At 42.1% G+C, this 17,394-nt stretch overlaps 1 protein-coding gene across 4 annotated transcripts in view; it reads left to right on the top strand.

Moving 5' to 3' along the window:
* Nucleotides 1-17,394, top strand: part of LOC105030675 (mitochondrial basic amino acids transporter) — a 31,562-nt gene that overhangs the window by 676 nt on the left and 13,492 nt on the right. For all 4 annotated transcript variants that reach the window (XR_004574742.1, XM_020056387.3, XM_034287856.1 and 1 more), the window contains exon 2: nucleotides 3,539-3,582. Coding sequence is in view for 2 of the 4 variants with exons in the window: in XM_020056387.3 (XP_019911946.2) it covers nucleotides 3,539-3,582 (44 nt within the window). In the remaining 2 variants the exon portion in view is untranslated. The remainder of the gene's footprint in view (nucleotides 1-3,538; nucleotides 3,583-17,394) is intronic.

The following is a 17,394-nucleotide window of genomic DNA, read 5'->3' as shown; positions in this document are numbered from 1 at the left end:
GTTAGCCGGCTATCAACATTGCACGTCTGATGCAATACCATTCAGTGATTTCAACCACATTGTACTTAGCGCCTATAAGCACATTTTCCGAATTCTGCCTAGCCTTTGAAAACACGTGACACAGTATCTGTCTGGAAATATCCAGACAATGCATGGAAAACAATCACTCCATCATGGCTTTCTGTAGCATGGTACATCAAATATATAAGCTTGTAAACTACAGCTTTACCGGTAGGCATGTCGGTAATTTGAGGTGGGTGCTATGTGCAGTATTTTAAGTGGAATGTATTAGTACACGACATTATTTCTGGGTTAGACATTAATTGGTCTTCTGTGATCTCCAATGTAAACGTGGTACTATTCTAATAAATGTGTTTATATGTGATCAAATCATGCTCTCCAGTAAGAATTATGTTGAAAGTCCAAACATATTTGTAACCTGGTGAAATCATTCTTGATGACTGCTCCATCAATCAATGATTTATATACCATCAGGTATCATGAAAGGTTACTCATCAATATTCAGTGACTCTGCAATCAGAGGACAAAGATACAATTACTTCCTTCTCCTTAGGATGGTCAGCTGTCTACTAGCATTTCTACCATGGGTGTTATTCAGCACCCCTGATACCTCCTTGGCATCCTTTTTGTACATCCAGCAACGAATGAAAGCCAAGTGGACTTGCGCTCCAGTAGCAAAGCAGACCAGAACAACTGACCTAAGATAGCTCTACTGTAAGAAAGATAGGCATTCACACACACCCCTTCACAGACCAATCACACTCTCCCTCCGTGTTGCTGACCTGCTGCCAGGGCTTGGCTGACAGATAAACCCTGTGGAAAAGGCACCCACATGCTCCACACGACTGGAATGGCGGGAAAAGCCATACATGGGTGTAAACTAATCTCTGCCGGAGAACAACCGCCGTGTTTGTTGAATCTGCTTTTTCAGGCATCTGAATCAGTCAGGTTGATTCACTTATGATGTTTACACATACAAGGAATGCTACTGTGTATAATGGGATTGCTAGTGGTTGACAAGATCAGGACATAATACACAAAGTATACACACAATTGCTATGGTTTATATAAAATGTGTGGTAAGCATATATGTAGTATATCCTATTTAAAGTACACATTTACAGTTGTAGTGTATGACTGTATGTGTATGCAGGGTTTAGAGCGCAGTACAGCTGTTTTGTTGACTGTTTGGAGGTGACTTGATGAGGTGAGCATAGTGGTGTTAGTATCTGTAGGACAGATGGTCCGTTGCCGAGGGCTACAGTACTGGGAAAGTAAATGTTCCGATGGCGACGTGTTTTGGTCCTAACTCACTTGTACTGCCAGCCTGCCTCTCTGCCCTGTAGAGGATCTTTTGGGGGGGGGGGGGGGGGGGGGGGGGGGTTAGTGGGTGCCTCAGGGCGGGAGGAATCTCTTGGTCAAAGCAGTCATTCTGAGGTGACAATAGGAGAATTAATAACCTCTGTAGTTACCTTGTATCTTGCAGCCACAGTGCCATTGCATAATTCTTTACTACAGCAAACTTGAATTAGATAATATTGGTTAATATCTATGTTTTTGGGTAATGTGACCCTAGTTCTCCCATGTCTGCCTGTTCCCAAGGACACAAGGAATGTTGATTTTTCCTTTGAGGTCACTTTGTTGAGTTGTGATCCCCTTGAGGCACCATATGCCTACCGTTCATTGACTGACTTAAAGAAAGGTGCGTGGCTCTGTTTGGCCAGCCGTGGCCAGTACTCTCCATAACATGGCATGCCATGGCAAAGGAGAGTACTGGCAAAGACAGGGAGTTGGTTGTAGTGTTTGCCTGGGCACAATTTCAGGATATTGTTGTTTTGGAATGTTCCGTGCCAATGTGGTGGGTTGTCTGCCAAAACGTCAGCCTACATAAAAGTCTTTGCCAGGACAGTTGTCCTCAGGGCTCAAGGCTGAGGTGTCAGCCTGCAGTCAGAGTCGGGGGAGGGTTTGGATAAGGTTACACCAGAATCCCAGAGTCAGTAGTGAGAGTTCCCAAACTGGCATTAAGACCAGGGTAGGGTACACCTGAACACTTGTGTTATTTTCTAAAGTGAACGTCTGGACTATTCCTGAAGGATCACTCTCTCTGTCATTGGCCAGATATGCAGAAACACTTTCTAGATCCAGATGTCATTACTGTCTGACCTGGTTTCAAAAACCATTTTTGATAATGTAATTACATTACTGATGTTTATTTTTGGCTTGTCTATCTCATGGACCAATAAAATAGTGACAAATGCCCCTCTCACTCAGCAAACTGAAGCCAATATAAAAATATATTTTTTCTGACAGTTTTGCTGTCTGTTCACATTTGCTAGTTGTTTATGTATCTATCAGGATTGTCTTTCATTTTGGCAGTCTGATGTGATGTCCCTGAGTTGATAGTTACCACTTTTAACATTGGCTATGTTTAACATTAGTGGACACAGCAATTTATTTTGTTTACATCAACAATTTGCTGGCCATATTGATAAATATTGATTTCCCTTTCTAAAATACAAGTTGACAAACTGTCTGAATAGTTCGTGAATCACATGGTAGCCTAATTTGGCTTCAAACACGGTGGTGGTCCGTGGATAACGTCACTGTGGAAGCCAGGCCAGGAAATGAGCCATAACCCTATTACCACCTATCAAAGCAGAGACTAGTAGACTAAAGTCACAGTGACAACCACGTTTGCTTCATCACAAAACCGAGCAGCAAATCCGTTTAGTGAAGTCCGTAACAGATTAGGATTTTATGAGAATCTCCATTAGCTACTGCCAAAAGCAGCAGCTCCGCTGCCTGGGCGCAAATAAACGCTAAAGGAGTACAAAATGAAGAATACTGATTTAAAAAATCTAGTATCATGTTGTCATTTAAATATCGCAAGTAACAAACCATTACCTTACGTGGCCTTTTATATAGCATTGCCAAGTTAAGCTGATTTTCTAAGCTAATTCGGGATAGTGCAGATTTGAAGCAGTTTGCTACTAAAAGACAATATATCCCCAAGATTATGAAGTTTAGATTTTCTGTGTGTTGATAGTTGTAAAACCAAATTCACACTGGCGTCCCTTGGTGTTTTATTTTGTTGCACTTAAAAAATACAAGGTTTATTCACATAGAACCTGTGGGGGAAACCCTGTAAGTTCTTCCAATAACTCTTAAGCAAATTTCTTAAACATTTTTAAAGAACCTTTCAGGGGTACAGTTTCGAGAAGTAGGTTATTCATATGGTCCTTTAATATGTAAAATGTCATAGGTTACTCGTTTTGTCCAGACAGAATCAGAAACATGGCTTACAAACATGACTCTGAGAGACAGAGGAGTGCTGACTTGCTCTCTTTAATGATGTATTCTCTGATAGAGATTAATCAAACTGCAAATTGAAGATGATGGCAGTGAATTATTTGTAAATGCATGTTTTTTGTCACACTAGCTTTCCATGACTAACTTAAATACATGCCAGTTTTGGAACAGCACATTGAAACACTTGCCCTTACATCCTTACCTTCAGGTGCTGCCGGAGTCTTAGTAGGACACCCTTTTGACACGGTTAAGGTAAGCTAAACCTTCTTTTGTTGATTTCATGCCATTGGCTCTATACAAATAAAGCTAGCAGTCAGTAAGAGTTATTGTTTGTCTCAGATCAACCATTAAAAAAATCTGTATTGTATGTTAAAGTTACAAATATTTTATTCTCCACAATATAACAGACACTTATATTAAAGCTGGAATCCTTAAAGGAATACATTTGGAGTTGTGATCATTTACAGCATATACCTGAGTCTGACAGACTCACAGGTACCAACTGTATGTCTCTGGTTGTAATTTGTCAGATGTTAAGCTAGCATATGGCTAGCTTTGAGCAATTACTGAAAGGCTTTTGTGAGTAATAGCCAACTCCTCTCCAAAGCAGGAAATGGAGCTTCTAACTTCTTTTAGCTGTGTGGTTGACCATATAGTCGTAGCTGCACATACAGTATATTATTGTGTATTTTGATTCTGTATTGTGTATTTTTATGTTATTAATAATTATGTAAAGTAGTCTTCGTCCATATTTCCCAATTGGAGCAGGGTCTGAGTGAAATTCTTAACCCCTGAAGTATCCCTTTTAATTGTGAAGCTGCCAAATCTGTTTGATTTCAAAACAACTCATGAACGTCATTGTACACAGGGTTGAACTGCAGAATATGTTTTGTATCTACAACGACACTTCTCCCCTTCAGTACAAACATTCAGTGTTCAGATTCTGAGGAGTCCATAGTTATTTGTGTTGATTGCTTAAACACCTTGCTTATATACAATGGTTTATGAGTCAACAAGCCCCTTGAACAGTCTTCACATTCTGCTGCCCTAAAATAAGGGATCAAAGGAGATCCATAACATCTAGACAGTGAGAATGTTTCAGAAGCGTTCTCTAATGAATAAAACATTTACCAAACAGAAACATAGATGTCTTAATTTTTACACCCTAGACTTAATGCTTAGTAGAAGCACGTTTTGCAGCCATTACAACTTAAAAGCTATTTGAATATTATTCTAAGAATAATGCAGATCACTTGGGATAAAGTTGTTTTTGTCAAAATTGCTCAAGCACAGTACGTTCGGTAAGGAGTCATTGATTAACATCAATAGTCAAACCTTATGTCTTTATGGACACTGCTGTAGTGGCAGAGAGACCTGTTAATTCTACAGGGTTCAAGGTGAGATTTTGGGCACACACCACCATGCTTGGTCATGATTGTGATGGGCTTTCAGATTATTGTCCATTTACCTAAAAGATACAGTTTACTGTTTCTTCAAATGGCTCTTCATGCAAAATGCTCAAAGTTGACACATTTTCATGAAGTCAATATCTCGTCTCCAGTGTGAAGCCCCAGTAGTTGTCTACAGTTTTCAGATTGTGAAATGCCCATATTTTTATTTAAATGTCTTCACGTAATTTCACTGAACATATTTTGTGCACTGAGGATATACGATCTACCATGTAATACATTATTTGGTTAATTACCTACAGATGTTCATGTTATTTTTAGTTAAAAAAGTAAATCTGGAACCTCTTTCACCATTGTGAGCTGATCAAAACTAGCAGTTTGTTTACAAACGACACATCAATACCCCTAGTGATACTCAAGGACTATTGAGGAAGAGCAAGAAAATGGCAAGCAAATATAGTGTCCTGTTATTTGGCTTTGAGTAGCTAAATATATTTGTATGTAGGCAGAGGATACTAATAAGGGTCTGGTCAAGTTGCTTTCAACACATACCTCTCAAATCAAGCCCACAACCCTCTCACAGCTTATCTGTAAACTATCTGGCTAGGTAGTTCAGTTAATATTTAAGACCAAACTTGAATTTTGCTTTTAGCAAGTCAACCAACTTCAGCTGACGCAGGGTTGCATTCCAGAATGGAAAAAAGGTAAATCACTTTTTAGATTTTCAGTCTAGTTCTTCAAGATCACTTTTACCCTTCTGTCCAGTGTCTGTGACCTTTTGCCCATCTTAATCTTTTCTTTTTATTGACCAGTCTGAGATGTCTTTTTCTTTGTAACTCTGCCTAGAAGGCAAGCATCCCGGAGTAGCATTTTCTTCACTGTTGACGTTGACTGGTGTTTTGCGTGTACTGTTTAATGAAGCTGCCATTTGACTAGACACTCATGTATTGTCCTCTTGCACATTTGTGCATCAGGGCCTCCCACTGCTCTTGCTATTTTGGTTAGACTGTTCTGTGAAATGAGTAGTATAGAGTCTTGTATGAGCTCTTCGGTTTCTTGGCATTTTCTCGCATTAAATAGCCTCAATTTTTCAGAACAAAAATAGATTGATGAGTTTTAGAAGAAAGTTATTTAATTCTGGCCATTTTGAGCCTGTAATCGAACCCACAAACACTGGTGCTCCTGATACTCAACTAATCTGAGGAAGGCCAGTTTTATTTAGGGTATCTGCGGGTCCTTAAAAGGTCTTAACAAATCTTAAATGTATTTATCTAAATAAAAGGCCTTAAAGTCTTAAATTGACCTATTTCGTCTTTTTATATGTCTTAAAAAATATTTCTGAAGTTCTGTTTGCACTGTGAATAGATGATGCAAAAAATGTGTGGATTGTGAACAGATTTTAGCTCTGTTCGTGTGGAGAGGAATCATGATTTCAGTCAGATTGTTAAATGTCATCAAGACACCTGACAGTTGGCTACTTTTCTCCCAACACCCATTGTTCATGAGGTAGATAGCTAGCTAGTACGCTAGGTAATGTAGCTAGCAACATAGTAGACATTGGCTGTTAAACATCCGCTGGTATTAATGGGATTTCCCAGCATTTCTGTTCTGTTTGGTCGTATCACAGACAACAGTCCCACAGAGTAAAGTCAGTAACGTTATTGTAAGCAGTAGGCTTACTGCTGTAACTGTGGGTACAGGCACATACAGACAGACCGCGATTATCGACAACTTGAACCGACAACTGACAATTCTACCTACCGTGTGCAAAAACTCATGCAGGGATTACATGAATGCAACTGTGGCTGAGTTTGCGTTAGTTAACAACAATGCTCTGGTGAAGCTAGGTTTGGTGTGTTGTCTAAAGATTACATTGCAGATGCTGTACGTTTTTGTAAAATAAATAAAAATGAAAGACAACTACATGAAATAATGCAGGTGGCTAGGTAAGCTGATTTTCTTATCTGTGTGTAATATTATTCTTGTTATAATTATTAGGCTATAGGCCTGTTACAATTTTATTAATTATTATAGTTATTATTAGTGGAACAAAAGTACAATACAGAACGTTAGTTACCGGGAATGTAACTCCAGTTATGAGTGGAGCGGAGCCCCCTAGAGGGGCTTTAGCTCCTAGTGGTTTACCCTTGCCACGTCCATACTGAAAACTCATTATGCAAGATGCGACAGCCAAACAGGGCACGCCTGCCCCTATATAAGACCCGTGAGGCCAGAGAACACCCTCCTGAGTTTATTCAGCATGACTCGTGGGACGGCATAGCAACAGGTCTATGGGGCTCAGCTCCACTCATATAACCGGAGTTACATTCCCAGTAACTAACGTTATATGTCGTGGAGCTCTGCTCCGTAGAAGGGCTTTAGCTCCTAGTGGTTCACGGCGGAGCAAGCGAGCCAAAGATGTACTCCCTGCCGGACCCCCTGTAAAGCTCACAGGGTCCTGTAGAACCTTTCCCCTAAAACCCCAAGATGAAACATCCCCGATAACTGACAAGGTCAAAAAGGGATGATCGAATGTGTTAATGATGGAATCCCCCTTCAGAGCAGGCCCATGAACACACAGGCCACCCCAGGGAGAAAGTATGGTGAGCTCAAGCGAAAGGGAAACATATCCGTTCCACATAAGCACAACAAAAAACACTCATGCACCACACATCACGAGATGAGGGGCATGGGGATACCAAAAAATACCCCAAGGAGGAGGCAAACCCACACCAAGTGTATTGGCAGGCCGTGACAATATCTCTGAACCAAGCAGGCTACAGGATTCTGTACTGTTAGGGAAAAGATAGAATCAAGGCAATTCTGAGATCTCAGGCAGCAGCACCAAGAACCGAATGAACAAGGGATGATGGAGACACGTCCAGTAAATAGAAACGCACAAACGGTGAAGGCGACGACCACAACGCCACAGTGCAAATGTCATCCACCCTGACCCCGTGGAAAAGGGCAGAAGAGGCAGCAACACCCCACATGGAGTGTGCACGGAGACCCTCCGGAAGAACAGAACCAGACGCCCCGTAGGGCAAAGTGATGCAGTCACAAAGCCAGTGGGAGAGAAGCTGCTTAGAAAGCGGACGACCCAACCGGGAATCCGAATAGACAGTTGGGGGAATCAGTCTGTTAGACCTGGTATGGGGATTCACAAAGAGGGTGGGTGTAGAATTGAGCCTGTCTGAACGGAACCGACCATGGGCGGTCCGCCAGCAACTGGATCATCTCTGGATACCAGATAGCCGCAGGGTAATCTGGTGCCACCAGGATGACCCGAAGCCCTTCCATCTTGATCCAAGCCAGCAGACGCACTTGCAGCGCTGTGGGGGAAACACGTAAAGGAGGCCATGAAGCTGGGGGGGGAATCCAACTGGGACAGGGAGAACCACAGGCGACAGTGTGCGTTCAGACGGCCCAGAGTCGCAGTCAGGGAGTGGAGGTGGGCATGTGCCCATAGCCAAAGACGTGTCGCAGATCGGTGGAGAGCAGGAGACCTGATCCCCCCTAGGTGATTGATGTACGTGACCGTAGCCCGGTTATCCAAGCGAACCAGGACATCCCAGCCCTTGTCCAAGAGTGCGTCAGCACCAAGTCCGGCTTCGATGACGTACTGTGTCGACCCGCTGGCGAGCAAACCAGGCCTGTAGGCTGCGCATGTGCAGTAGGCCCAGGGGGACTACCGTGTGCGCTGCGGCCATCATACCCAACAGGGACATGACGGCCTGAACCGGGCGCCCGGCACAGGTTGAGGGCAGAGAGCAGATCAAAAGCCTGCGTGTCTGAAAAGCGTGCTCTTCACCGTGTGTGCATGACCAGACCCAGGTAAGAAACCTGCTGGGCTGGCCTCAGCATGCATATCTTCCAATTCATAGCGAGACCTAATCGCATGAGAAGGGACACCATTCGGACAGTGTGTATCCTGGCCAATTCCAGGGATGATGCTAAAATCAGTAGGTCGCCTAGATCGGCTAAAATCCTGATGCCTTCTCTGCGTAGGGGCTCCGCTTCCAGACATTTGGAGAAGGAGCGTGGAGCCAGAGCGTAGCCAAATGGAATCCTAGTATACTCAAAGACCCTGCCCTGAAGGCAAACCGGAAAAACGTCCTGTGTCTGCGAACGATTGGGACATGGAAGTAAGCATCCTTGAGGTCTATGCTCTAACATAAATCTCCCAGCAGGAAGGCTTCTAGCAGGCGTGCGCATTCAGATTTCGCAAATCCAAGATCGGCCTCACTCCTCCCGTTCTTTTGGGAACCAGGAAAGTAAACGTCCTGTCTGAGATCCTCCGGGACCTCGCAGATCGCTCCTTTGCTCAACAATTCATCACCTCTGACAGTCGGGTTATGACATCACCGTCTCCACTATCCCGGAGAAGGGGGTGGAGCTGAGCGAAACTGAACCAGATAACCCAGTATGATCATTCGATCGAGCCAGGCTGACATGGTACGGTAATGACGTCACTGACGCTCTGAGAGGAAGAGCATGAAATTGGGGGGCAATTGGTCAGGAAAAGTTTCAATTCCATCTCTGCCCTTACCGCCGCCGAGCTCAACCCGAGAGGAAGAGACACTGCCCAAGGAAGGCAGGGAGAGAAAGGGATGAGAGAAAACAAGAGAGAAATTTTAAGCTGCGTCAGGAGGCGAACCTAAAAGACCCGAGCGCGCTAACCAGTGAGACATTCTGTTGCTCTATTGGCACCACGCTCTCACTAATAGGAACCATCTGCATACGCAGATGTTGCACCCTGAGTGGGGACGCATAGCTAAGGAGACGCAGAGTAGTGCAGACAGGAATGAGGTGATCAGAAGGAACAGGTAACAAAACTGGTGTTTGATCTCATCATAGCGAGCGGGATGAGAAGCCACCACGGTTACATCTGTAACACAAAGTGAACTCTCAGTACGCTCTGTAACCCGTGAACGGCGGAAGAGAGAGTAGCCCGTCATTTGCATATGCGTTTCAATAAAGGCGAGAGAATGTAACCCGGTTGTGCCGGGCAGAACTCTGAGAGCGAACAAGCTCGGGACTGGCAGGCAGCGGAATGAGAGACGCCTCTGAACCTGCTAGCCGACGCTTACGTATATTGGAGTTGGCGGGTAGAGCAGTTATACCTATAACTCCCTGAGAACCCCCACTACCCTGAACATAGCTGACATAGCTCTTACCATTACACTGAATAGGGAAAGGAATAGATTGTCCACAAGCAAAATATTAGAAGACCTGCAGGCTGCAGGGCGAGAATGAGGGAAAGCCGCTCATTCGTGCCACTGCTCATATCCAACGGGGCAGACATAGATACAGAGAGAGCACTCGCTGAGTCTCTAATAGCCACCGATGGAGGCACACTAGGGCATGCAAAAGGTACATGTGAATTAACAGGCTCAGACACTGCCCGAGTCTACACAAAAGCACAACTTACAACCGAGCAATGTGTAGCTTGTTTATTGAAACGAAAAGATAGTTGGGCCGAATCTGCGACGCTGTCAGACTCGGCCCTTACTCTGCTGATGGAGGAAGAGGCGAGGACGTGAGGGCAACGTTGCCACTTGTAGCCCGCTTCACGCCCAGTCAGGGCGGTCTGAGTTTCTTAGACGGCCCCGGAGTATCCGGTCTGGGAGCGGGTTGCCTGGGTCGCACGGGAGGAAGAGCAGGAGCCGTGGCAGTAAGAGGAGGACGCGCCATGGCAGCAGAAGAAGCGCTGCAGAGACTTGGCGGCCCTTAGCACAGGAGCCCGGGCGATGCGCAGAGGATTGTGAGGCTGAATGGAGCAGCAGAAGAGAGGTCGTCATCCCGTTCTATCGGAGTCAGAGGAGTCGGGTCCTGCGTAGGAGCGTCCTCCTCAGACATCTCGTCGCCGTCGCTGGAATCCAAAACGGCGGAGATGTCCACCTCTTGTTCTAAACAGTTTGCCCTCTCTACACGTGTAGAGAGGGACAAAGCAGCACAGGAGGAGCAAGCTGGGAGGGGTGTCGGTGAGACCCTCTTGAGCGTGGGCCGGTCCCTGGCAGGATACACAAACGGTGAGGATCCTGATCCGGAGACCGGTCGGGGCAACGGCAAGGGGCAAAGAAAAACTTCATAGTGAGACGTCGAACTGAAGAATGTCGACAGCAAAAATTCTCAAGCTGAAGCAAAAACAGTAATCAATAGACACTCAAAGTGTTTGCTGAATAAAAAGGGAGGGTGTTCTCTGGGCTCACGTGTCCAATATAGGGGCAGGCGTGGCCTGATTGGCTGTCCCATCTGGCATAATGAGTTTTCAGTATGGCCGCAGAAGCGGCCAGAGTAAATCTCTAGGAGCTAAAGCCCCTCTAGGGGGCGGAGCTACACGACATACAACCAGAGATGACTAGCCCTTTTGGCATGGAGAGAATTAAACCATTATATTAATGATGTGTACACTGATTGGCTACACACTGGTGGGAATTAAACCACATTGGAAGGAGATGCTGTAGCCTACGTCACTAACAATGCATGTAAATGCTAGTCACGTTCCCCTGTCGTTGCAGGCAGATATGGATGCACCTTAAACAGCTGCTTGTTTTGGTGATCATCAACAACTAATGTCTGTAGGTGCTTTGCTTCAGTTTAATTGGTGTCTTTATGTATTTTTTGCGTGGGGTTTTGTGAAATTGGTCTTAAATTGAAGCAAGTGTAATTAAAAAAGTCTTATGGTACATTCACACCGCGATGGCTCAATTAATTTCAATGAAGGGAAGCGTCGCGAGCGAGTGGAATCCGTGAGAGGAGAAGAAAAAGTTCAGATTTTCCAACTTCATGCAAATCACCTGCGCCTATCGCTGGGGACTGACCAATCATGAGATTTTGTGTAGGTGGTTGTAAAATGCTCACCGTGCAATTAAAATCATAAACAGAACTGATTTTGCGGTCCTTTCTAAAAGATTTAGTTTTAGTAGCAGTGATGGGAGCTATACGATTGCACGCTATTTTCTTACAGAGACGCAAAAAAAAAGCGGCATGGAGACAGGTGGCCGAGATAGATGGTGCTTCTGGTTACGCTAACCAGATACGCTAGCTGACTTGTGGCTACCTAATTGTAGCAAGCTGGTTTGCTAACTAGCATTGCAGGATGCAATAATTGGTAATCGCGAATCCCAGACATCCTATCCAGTTGACCATTCTTTGCCGTTTTCCTCTTACATTTTCTATATTAATACGTACAGCTAGAATATGTACAGCTAAGTTCATTTCGGTCCAGGCAACTTCTTGACCGTTTTCTCCAACCTTATATTTACCTGCTCCAACTGTTCCATGAAATTTTATATGTGCACAACACATTTTAGTAGGGTTCTACACCCATGTTTAGTTTTACAGTGAGGTATTATGTATAAATATTATACATTTATTCTATCAACCCCTTCCCAGATATAATAATGGCAATGTTGTTAGATCATCAGTCCAGACATGTTCTCCTAACCAATTACATGACATATCCTGTAATATACAAGTGCCCCATACGTAGCAAAAAATATTATACATTTTCAAACAAACCAGAACATTTATGTAATTAAATATTTTATTTATCACCCACCTCACACTCCCCAAGTTGGTCAACGGCACAAAATTAAAATCAGAACTGTGTGGGACTACATAACCATCAGGAAGGATAAAGTAGCAAATCTCACCTAGTTAACTCCAATGAAACTGTAGATCTTCAAAGGCAATAGCCACCATAAACAGTATTTTTTTCCCGCTAGTAGAGTTCTATTCTTCTCCAATCAGTGACATTTTTGTTCCAGCTATCAACTGATCAAATTTAGAAATATTGTCAAACTGGACATTTTACAAATACTTAAAATATAAGAACACAAGCCAATATGAATGCTTAACTCCTCATTGGGTTCTTTTCTTTTCAAATGGTGAAGAATTGTGAAATCATGAACAAAAGAAAAAATTCACAATAAATGTAAACAAACAATTAATATTATCCAACTGATAAAATACAATCACACAAGCAAAGACGGACACTTTACTCTTTCTTGTGAAGTATTTAACACTTTCAGAAATGAGTCTGAGTGGTCTTCAATTTTATATTCACCTTCCTCTGCCGTTAGACCCGTTGCTGCACTTGGACAATGTGAACCATTAGATTCAATTCGTTAATAAGTTATTTATATCACTTTTACAATTTTATCTAATGTCTTGTTGAGTCATTACTTGTGGAACTCATAGTAAAAATCTTTACATTTGAGTACAGGTGAGGTGACTCGATGTTCATCTATGTTTGAAAAAAGTTACCAACCAAACTAGTTGTTGACGTACTGTACTGTAGCTTGCTAGACAGTACTGTAATTCGATGGGAACTACCAAAGTGATTTTAGCTATATGACAGATATCTATCTGCTTTGTAAAGAAGTTAAATACGCTTAACTGAGATTCCTTGTCCAGAAATGATGACGGTGCTCCAGAAATTATGTCGGCTTAATGAAGCAAACTGATGTTTAACGTGGTACAGTAACGTTTGCTAGCTGCAGTGCTAGCTAGTTAGCCAGGTATACCTTCAAAGAAAACTTGCGCTACCTGCAGTAGTTAGCTAGGTATATTATAGTACTATAATGTAGCCTACACGACTACATTTGAAAATTGCAAGATTAGATAACGAAAGTATGATTAACATCAATGATTATAACATTTCTAAATAACAAGTAACGTAGGCTAACCACAGTAGCAGAAGAGTACTGGTGAAAACTCACAGACATGATTAAATCAGAACATAAATCAGAATGATCTTAAACTGGAGTAAAATAAATGTGATATAGCCACCTGTTGTGTCTGCTGAGAAACTGTCAACTTCTGACGACTATCTAGGAGTACAAACTAGCTAACAAGAAATGGCGGAACGCTCGGGCAGTGGCACATCTGCGCGTGTACAGTTTACACATTATGTACGCATTCCGTCTGTGTTATTGTGGGAGATTATTTTCAAATATTTTAATTGGTCTGAATTGCAGTGATTGGGGAATTCTTGTGACTCTAAAGATCTTCAGGTGAAATATGAAATATTCCGAATACGTGGTTTCCGATGTGGCGGCAGTAATGACTTTGTAAGCAAAGTACGTTGTAGCAACGAAAATTAGTTAATATTTCTTGGTTGTAGTTACGTAAGATCGTTAACAAACTGGTACGAATTGTTACATTGTCAGTACGTCGTGTAATTATCCTGGGGTTAAAGCCTATAGTTCACAACCCCTTGCGCAGTACAAGAGGAGGGGATTCCAAGATTCTCTCGTCTTGTCACTTGACGAAATAGTCATTTATCTTCACCTTTATATTGATAGTTATTGTATCAATGTCATTCATCAATGAAAGAAAATGCATGTTGTGCCATGAAATGAAATAGCTCTGGCCGTGTAAAGTTCATCTTCAGTCTTGTTAGCACGTGCTCAATTCTTATTCCAAGTAGTAAGTAGATACTAGTAGGCCTATTACTGGCTAATAAAAGCCATACAGTTCATAGATTCACAATCATCTGCTTAGTATGTATGTAGTATGCGATTTAAGATTCAGCCAATACTTTCGATTTCCATAGCATAGTGGTTAGCTATTCAGCTGTTATTGTATGGACTACCATCTACAGTAAACATTGTCAGGGGCGTTGGACTGGGGGGAAAAGGGGTACTAAGTATATAGGGCCCTAATGTGTAGAGGGGCCCTCAAAAATGTTTGAATCTTGAATAAAGTGAGGAGGGGCCCTCAGAGACCGCCTATGTACAGGGCCCAGAATTTTGTGCTACATCCATGAACATTGTACAAGACTACACTTGAGTTCTGTTAATAAATATTATTTTGTTCAAGTAACTTTTCTGGTTTTCTTAAGAGAAAAAAAGCTAGCTACAACTTTCTAGTTGACACTTAAGAGAAGACTATGAACAGTCATTTGTAAGACAAATTAAAAGGAATTAATGTAATTCAACTAAATATAAGGTGGCCAATAATGGGGGATGGTGGCCAATAATAGGCGGTTGTACTTTTTACCTTCGTCACTAACCAACTACCTGAAGATATTAATAGTTCCACACAATTATCAGAAATGATCATTAATGACATGCTAGCTAACATTTTTGTCACTAATAATCATTGTAAACATTTATATGATCAAATGATTACAAGTCGGTACATGAAGATGTATTTCAAAATTGCTGCTGGATATGCCGATAATACGGGTACTGCGAGAAGTTATGCTTTGGCAGTGTAAAGTCGGTTTCAACGGAACACAGTTGAAAAACCGTGCCTTGTTCACAGAAACATGTCAGTTTGGGTTTGAAGTCTAAGTATTCTCTTCAGAGGTTGGCATATCCGGTTATTGAATGTTTATTTTAAGTATAATACCGAGATTAATAGGCTAATGTAGACTAAATGTGTTTTGAAATGATTCAGAGAATTCATGTTTAGGTATAGAATGTGTATGTAGATTTATTTTCTGTAAACTGTAGTTGACAGAAGTATTTAGGCTATATCAGGGTCCAACGCTAACTTTTTTTTCTCTTTTTTTTCTGTGGTGTGACATCTGCTGGCCCGAACAGAATAAAAAATAATAATGTTGAAATTATGTCATCAGAATATTGATTTATACCACAGATTTGCTGTGATATGAGAGCTGATACAAGCAATTGCTGTTTACATAAATATGATGCAACATCATTACTTTTTTATTAAATGGTTTTCAAAATATTAGCTTCTATAAATATCATTATCATCTTGATGAAGATGCTTCCTTATTTAATGTGACATATAAATGTATGAAAATAAAATAATTGAGTTTATATATATTTAAATATGGCGCAATACACTACCTACACTAGTTGGTTGACTGGCTTCTTGTGTGTCACTGCTAGCAAACGCCTAGGCAGGCGTAGTTAACATGACACTTACTGTCAACGTGCCATGTCCGTATGGTGTCTGTATCGCAACCCACTCTCTTCCCTTTGCGTACATATAACACGGGTTCACACTTCACAATTTCGTGCTATGCATACGCCAAAGTCCCTTTTTGCGTACAGTGCAGATGCGATCTCCTCCCATTAAGAACTATGGTGAATAAATGCGATATTTAAGTTTTACCTTTACCCTTTGACTTTCTTTCAAGAAAAAAGTAAATCTATGGCTTTTAAACGATTAGTCAATCTTCGGGGAAATCCGTGCCTCGATGATGGTGACGTCAAATAGGTTTCAGTTGGTGCGTGTCAATGAAACGATTTTATTGACCATTATTATTAATGGGAGGAGATCGCGTCTCAACTGCACGCAAAAAAGGACTTTGGCGTATGCATAGCACGACAATGTGTGAACCCGTGTTATATGTACGCAAAAGGAAGAGAGTGGGATGGCATACTCCTGTAGTTGGCGAGTGAAGAGGATACAATAACTAAAAAAAGACTGACTGAAAAAGATTTTTGCCGGACCACATAAGCGGATGTCTCTTACTGAGTGAGTGAATGAGTGTGACAGACTGATCGACTGACTGCCCCTTGCATAGGGATTAGAGAATTGTGAACTGTAGGTCCAGAGTTCGTATCTCCTTGCAGGCGAAGCAATGTACACAGTATGAATTATTCTGCTTATTTCGTATATAGACGAAAACTATCGCTGTTCATGTTGTATGTTCCGATTTGGCAGGGGTTGTTTATTAAGGGAATGTACAACTACCATGATATAGTCCGTGAATATGGATACAGCAACCCACTCTCTTCCTTTTGCGTACATATAACACGGGTTCACACAATGTCGTGCTATGCATACGCCAAAGTCCTTTTTTGCGTGCAGTTGAGACGCGATCTCCTCCCATTAATAATAATGGTCAATAAAATAGTTTCATTGACACGCACCAACTGAAACCTATTTGACGTCACCATCATCGAGGCACGGATTTCCCGAAGATTGACTAATCGTTTAAAAGCCGTAGATTGACTTTTTTCTTGAAAGAAAGTCAAAGGGTAAAGGTAAAACTTTAATATCGCATTTATTCACCATAGTTCTTAATGGGAGGAGATTGTGTCTGCACTACACGCAAAAAGGGACTTGGGCGTATGCATAGCACGAAATTGTGAAGTGTGAACCTGTGTTATATGTACGCACAGGGAAGAGAGTGGGTTGAGTATGCAGTGGCGTAACTATCTGGTGTGCAGGAGTGAGTCGGGCGTCAGTGCTTGGCCTTTTGTTTTAAATCGTGTTTCTATTGTGTTATCACAATCAGAAGCCAGTACATCTATGTAAGGATCAGCTTCACCACGCTACGCCACTGCCAGAATGCAGCCTACTCAGTCTGAACGAAAAGGGTAAATTAAACCTTTGCTAACTTTACTGTAGTTAACGCAAGTTCAATATTGTAAGGGAGAGATTGGAATTTCACTAGACACAAAGGGAAATGGGGAAGGAGAGTAATTTTAATTTTACAAGAATATAATTTCAGTAGCCTGTCAGAATTTTTTGTTAGGATTTTTGAATTTGTTTGTTGACTGGCTGAACATACCTTATTTCTATATCACTTTTCCATTGGCTATTCAGTCAGTCCTCTTTGTACTTGGGGTATAAGGATCCTGTGCAATATAGTGGATAAAAGGCTAGAAAAACCTACAAAGAAACAACGTTCTTGGTGTGGCGGTATTATGGAAAGAACACAATT

Source organism: Esox lucius, chromosome 18 (genome assembly GCF_011004845.1).
Source record: "Esox lucius isolate fEsoLuc1 chromosome 18, fEsoLuc1.pri, whole genome shotgun sequence".
NCBI classification, from domain to species: Eukaryota; Metazoa; Chordata; class Actinopteri; order Esociformes; family Esocidae; genus Esox; species Esox lucius.
The sequence above is the reverse complement of the archived record's forward strand: the minus strand, read 5'-3'. Positions and strand labels throughout refer to the sequence as shown.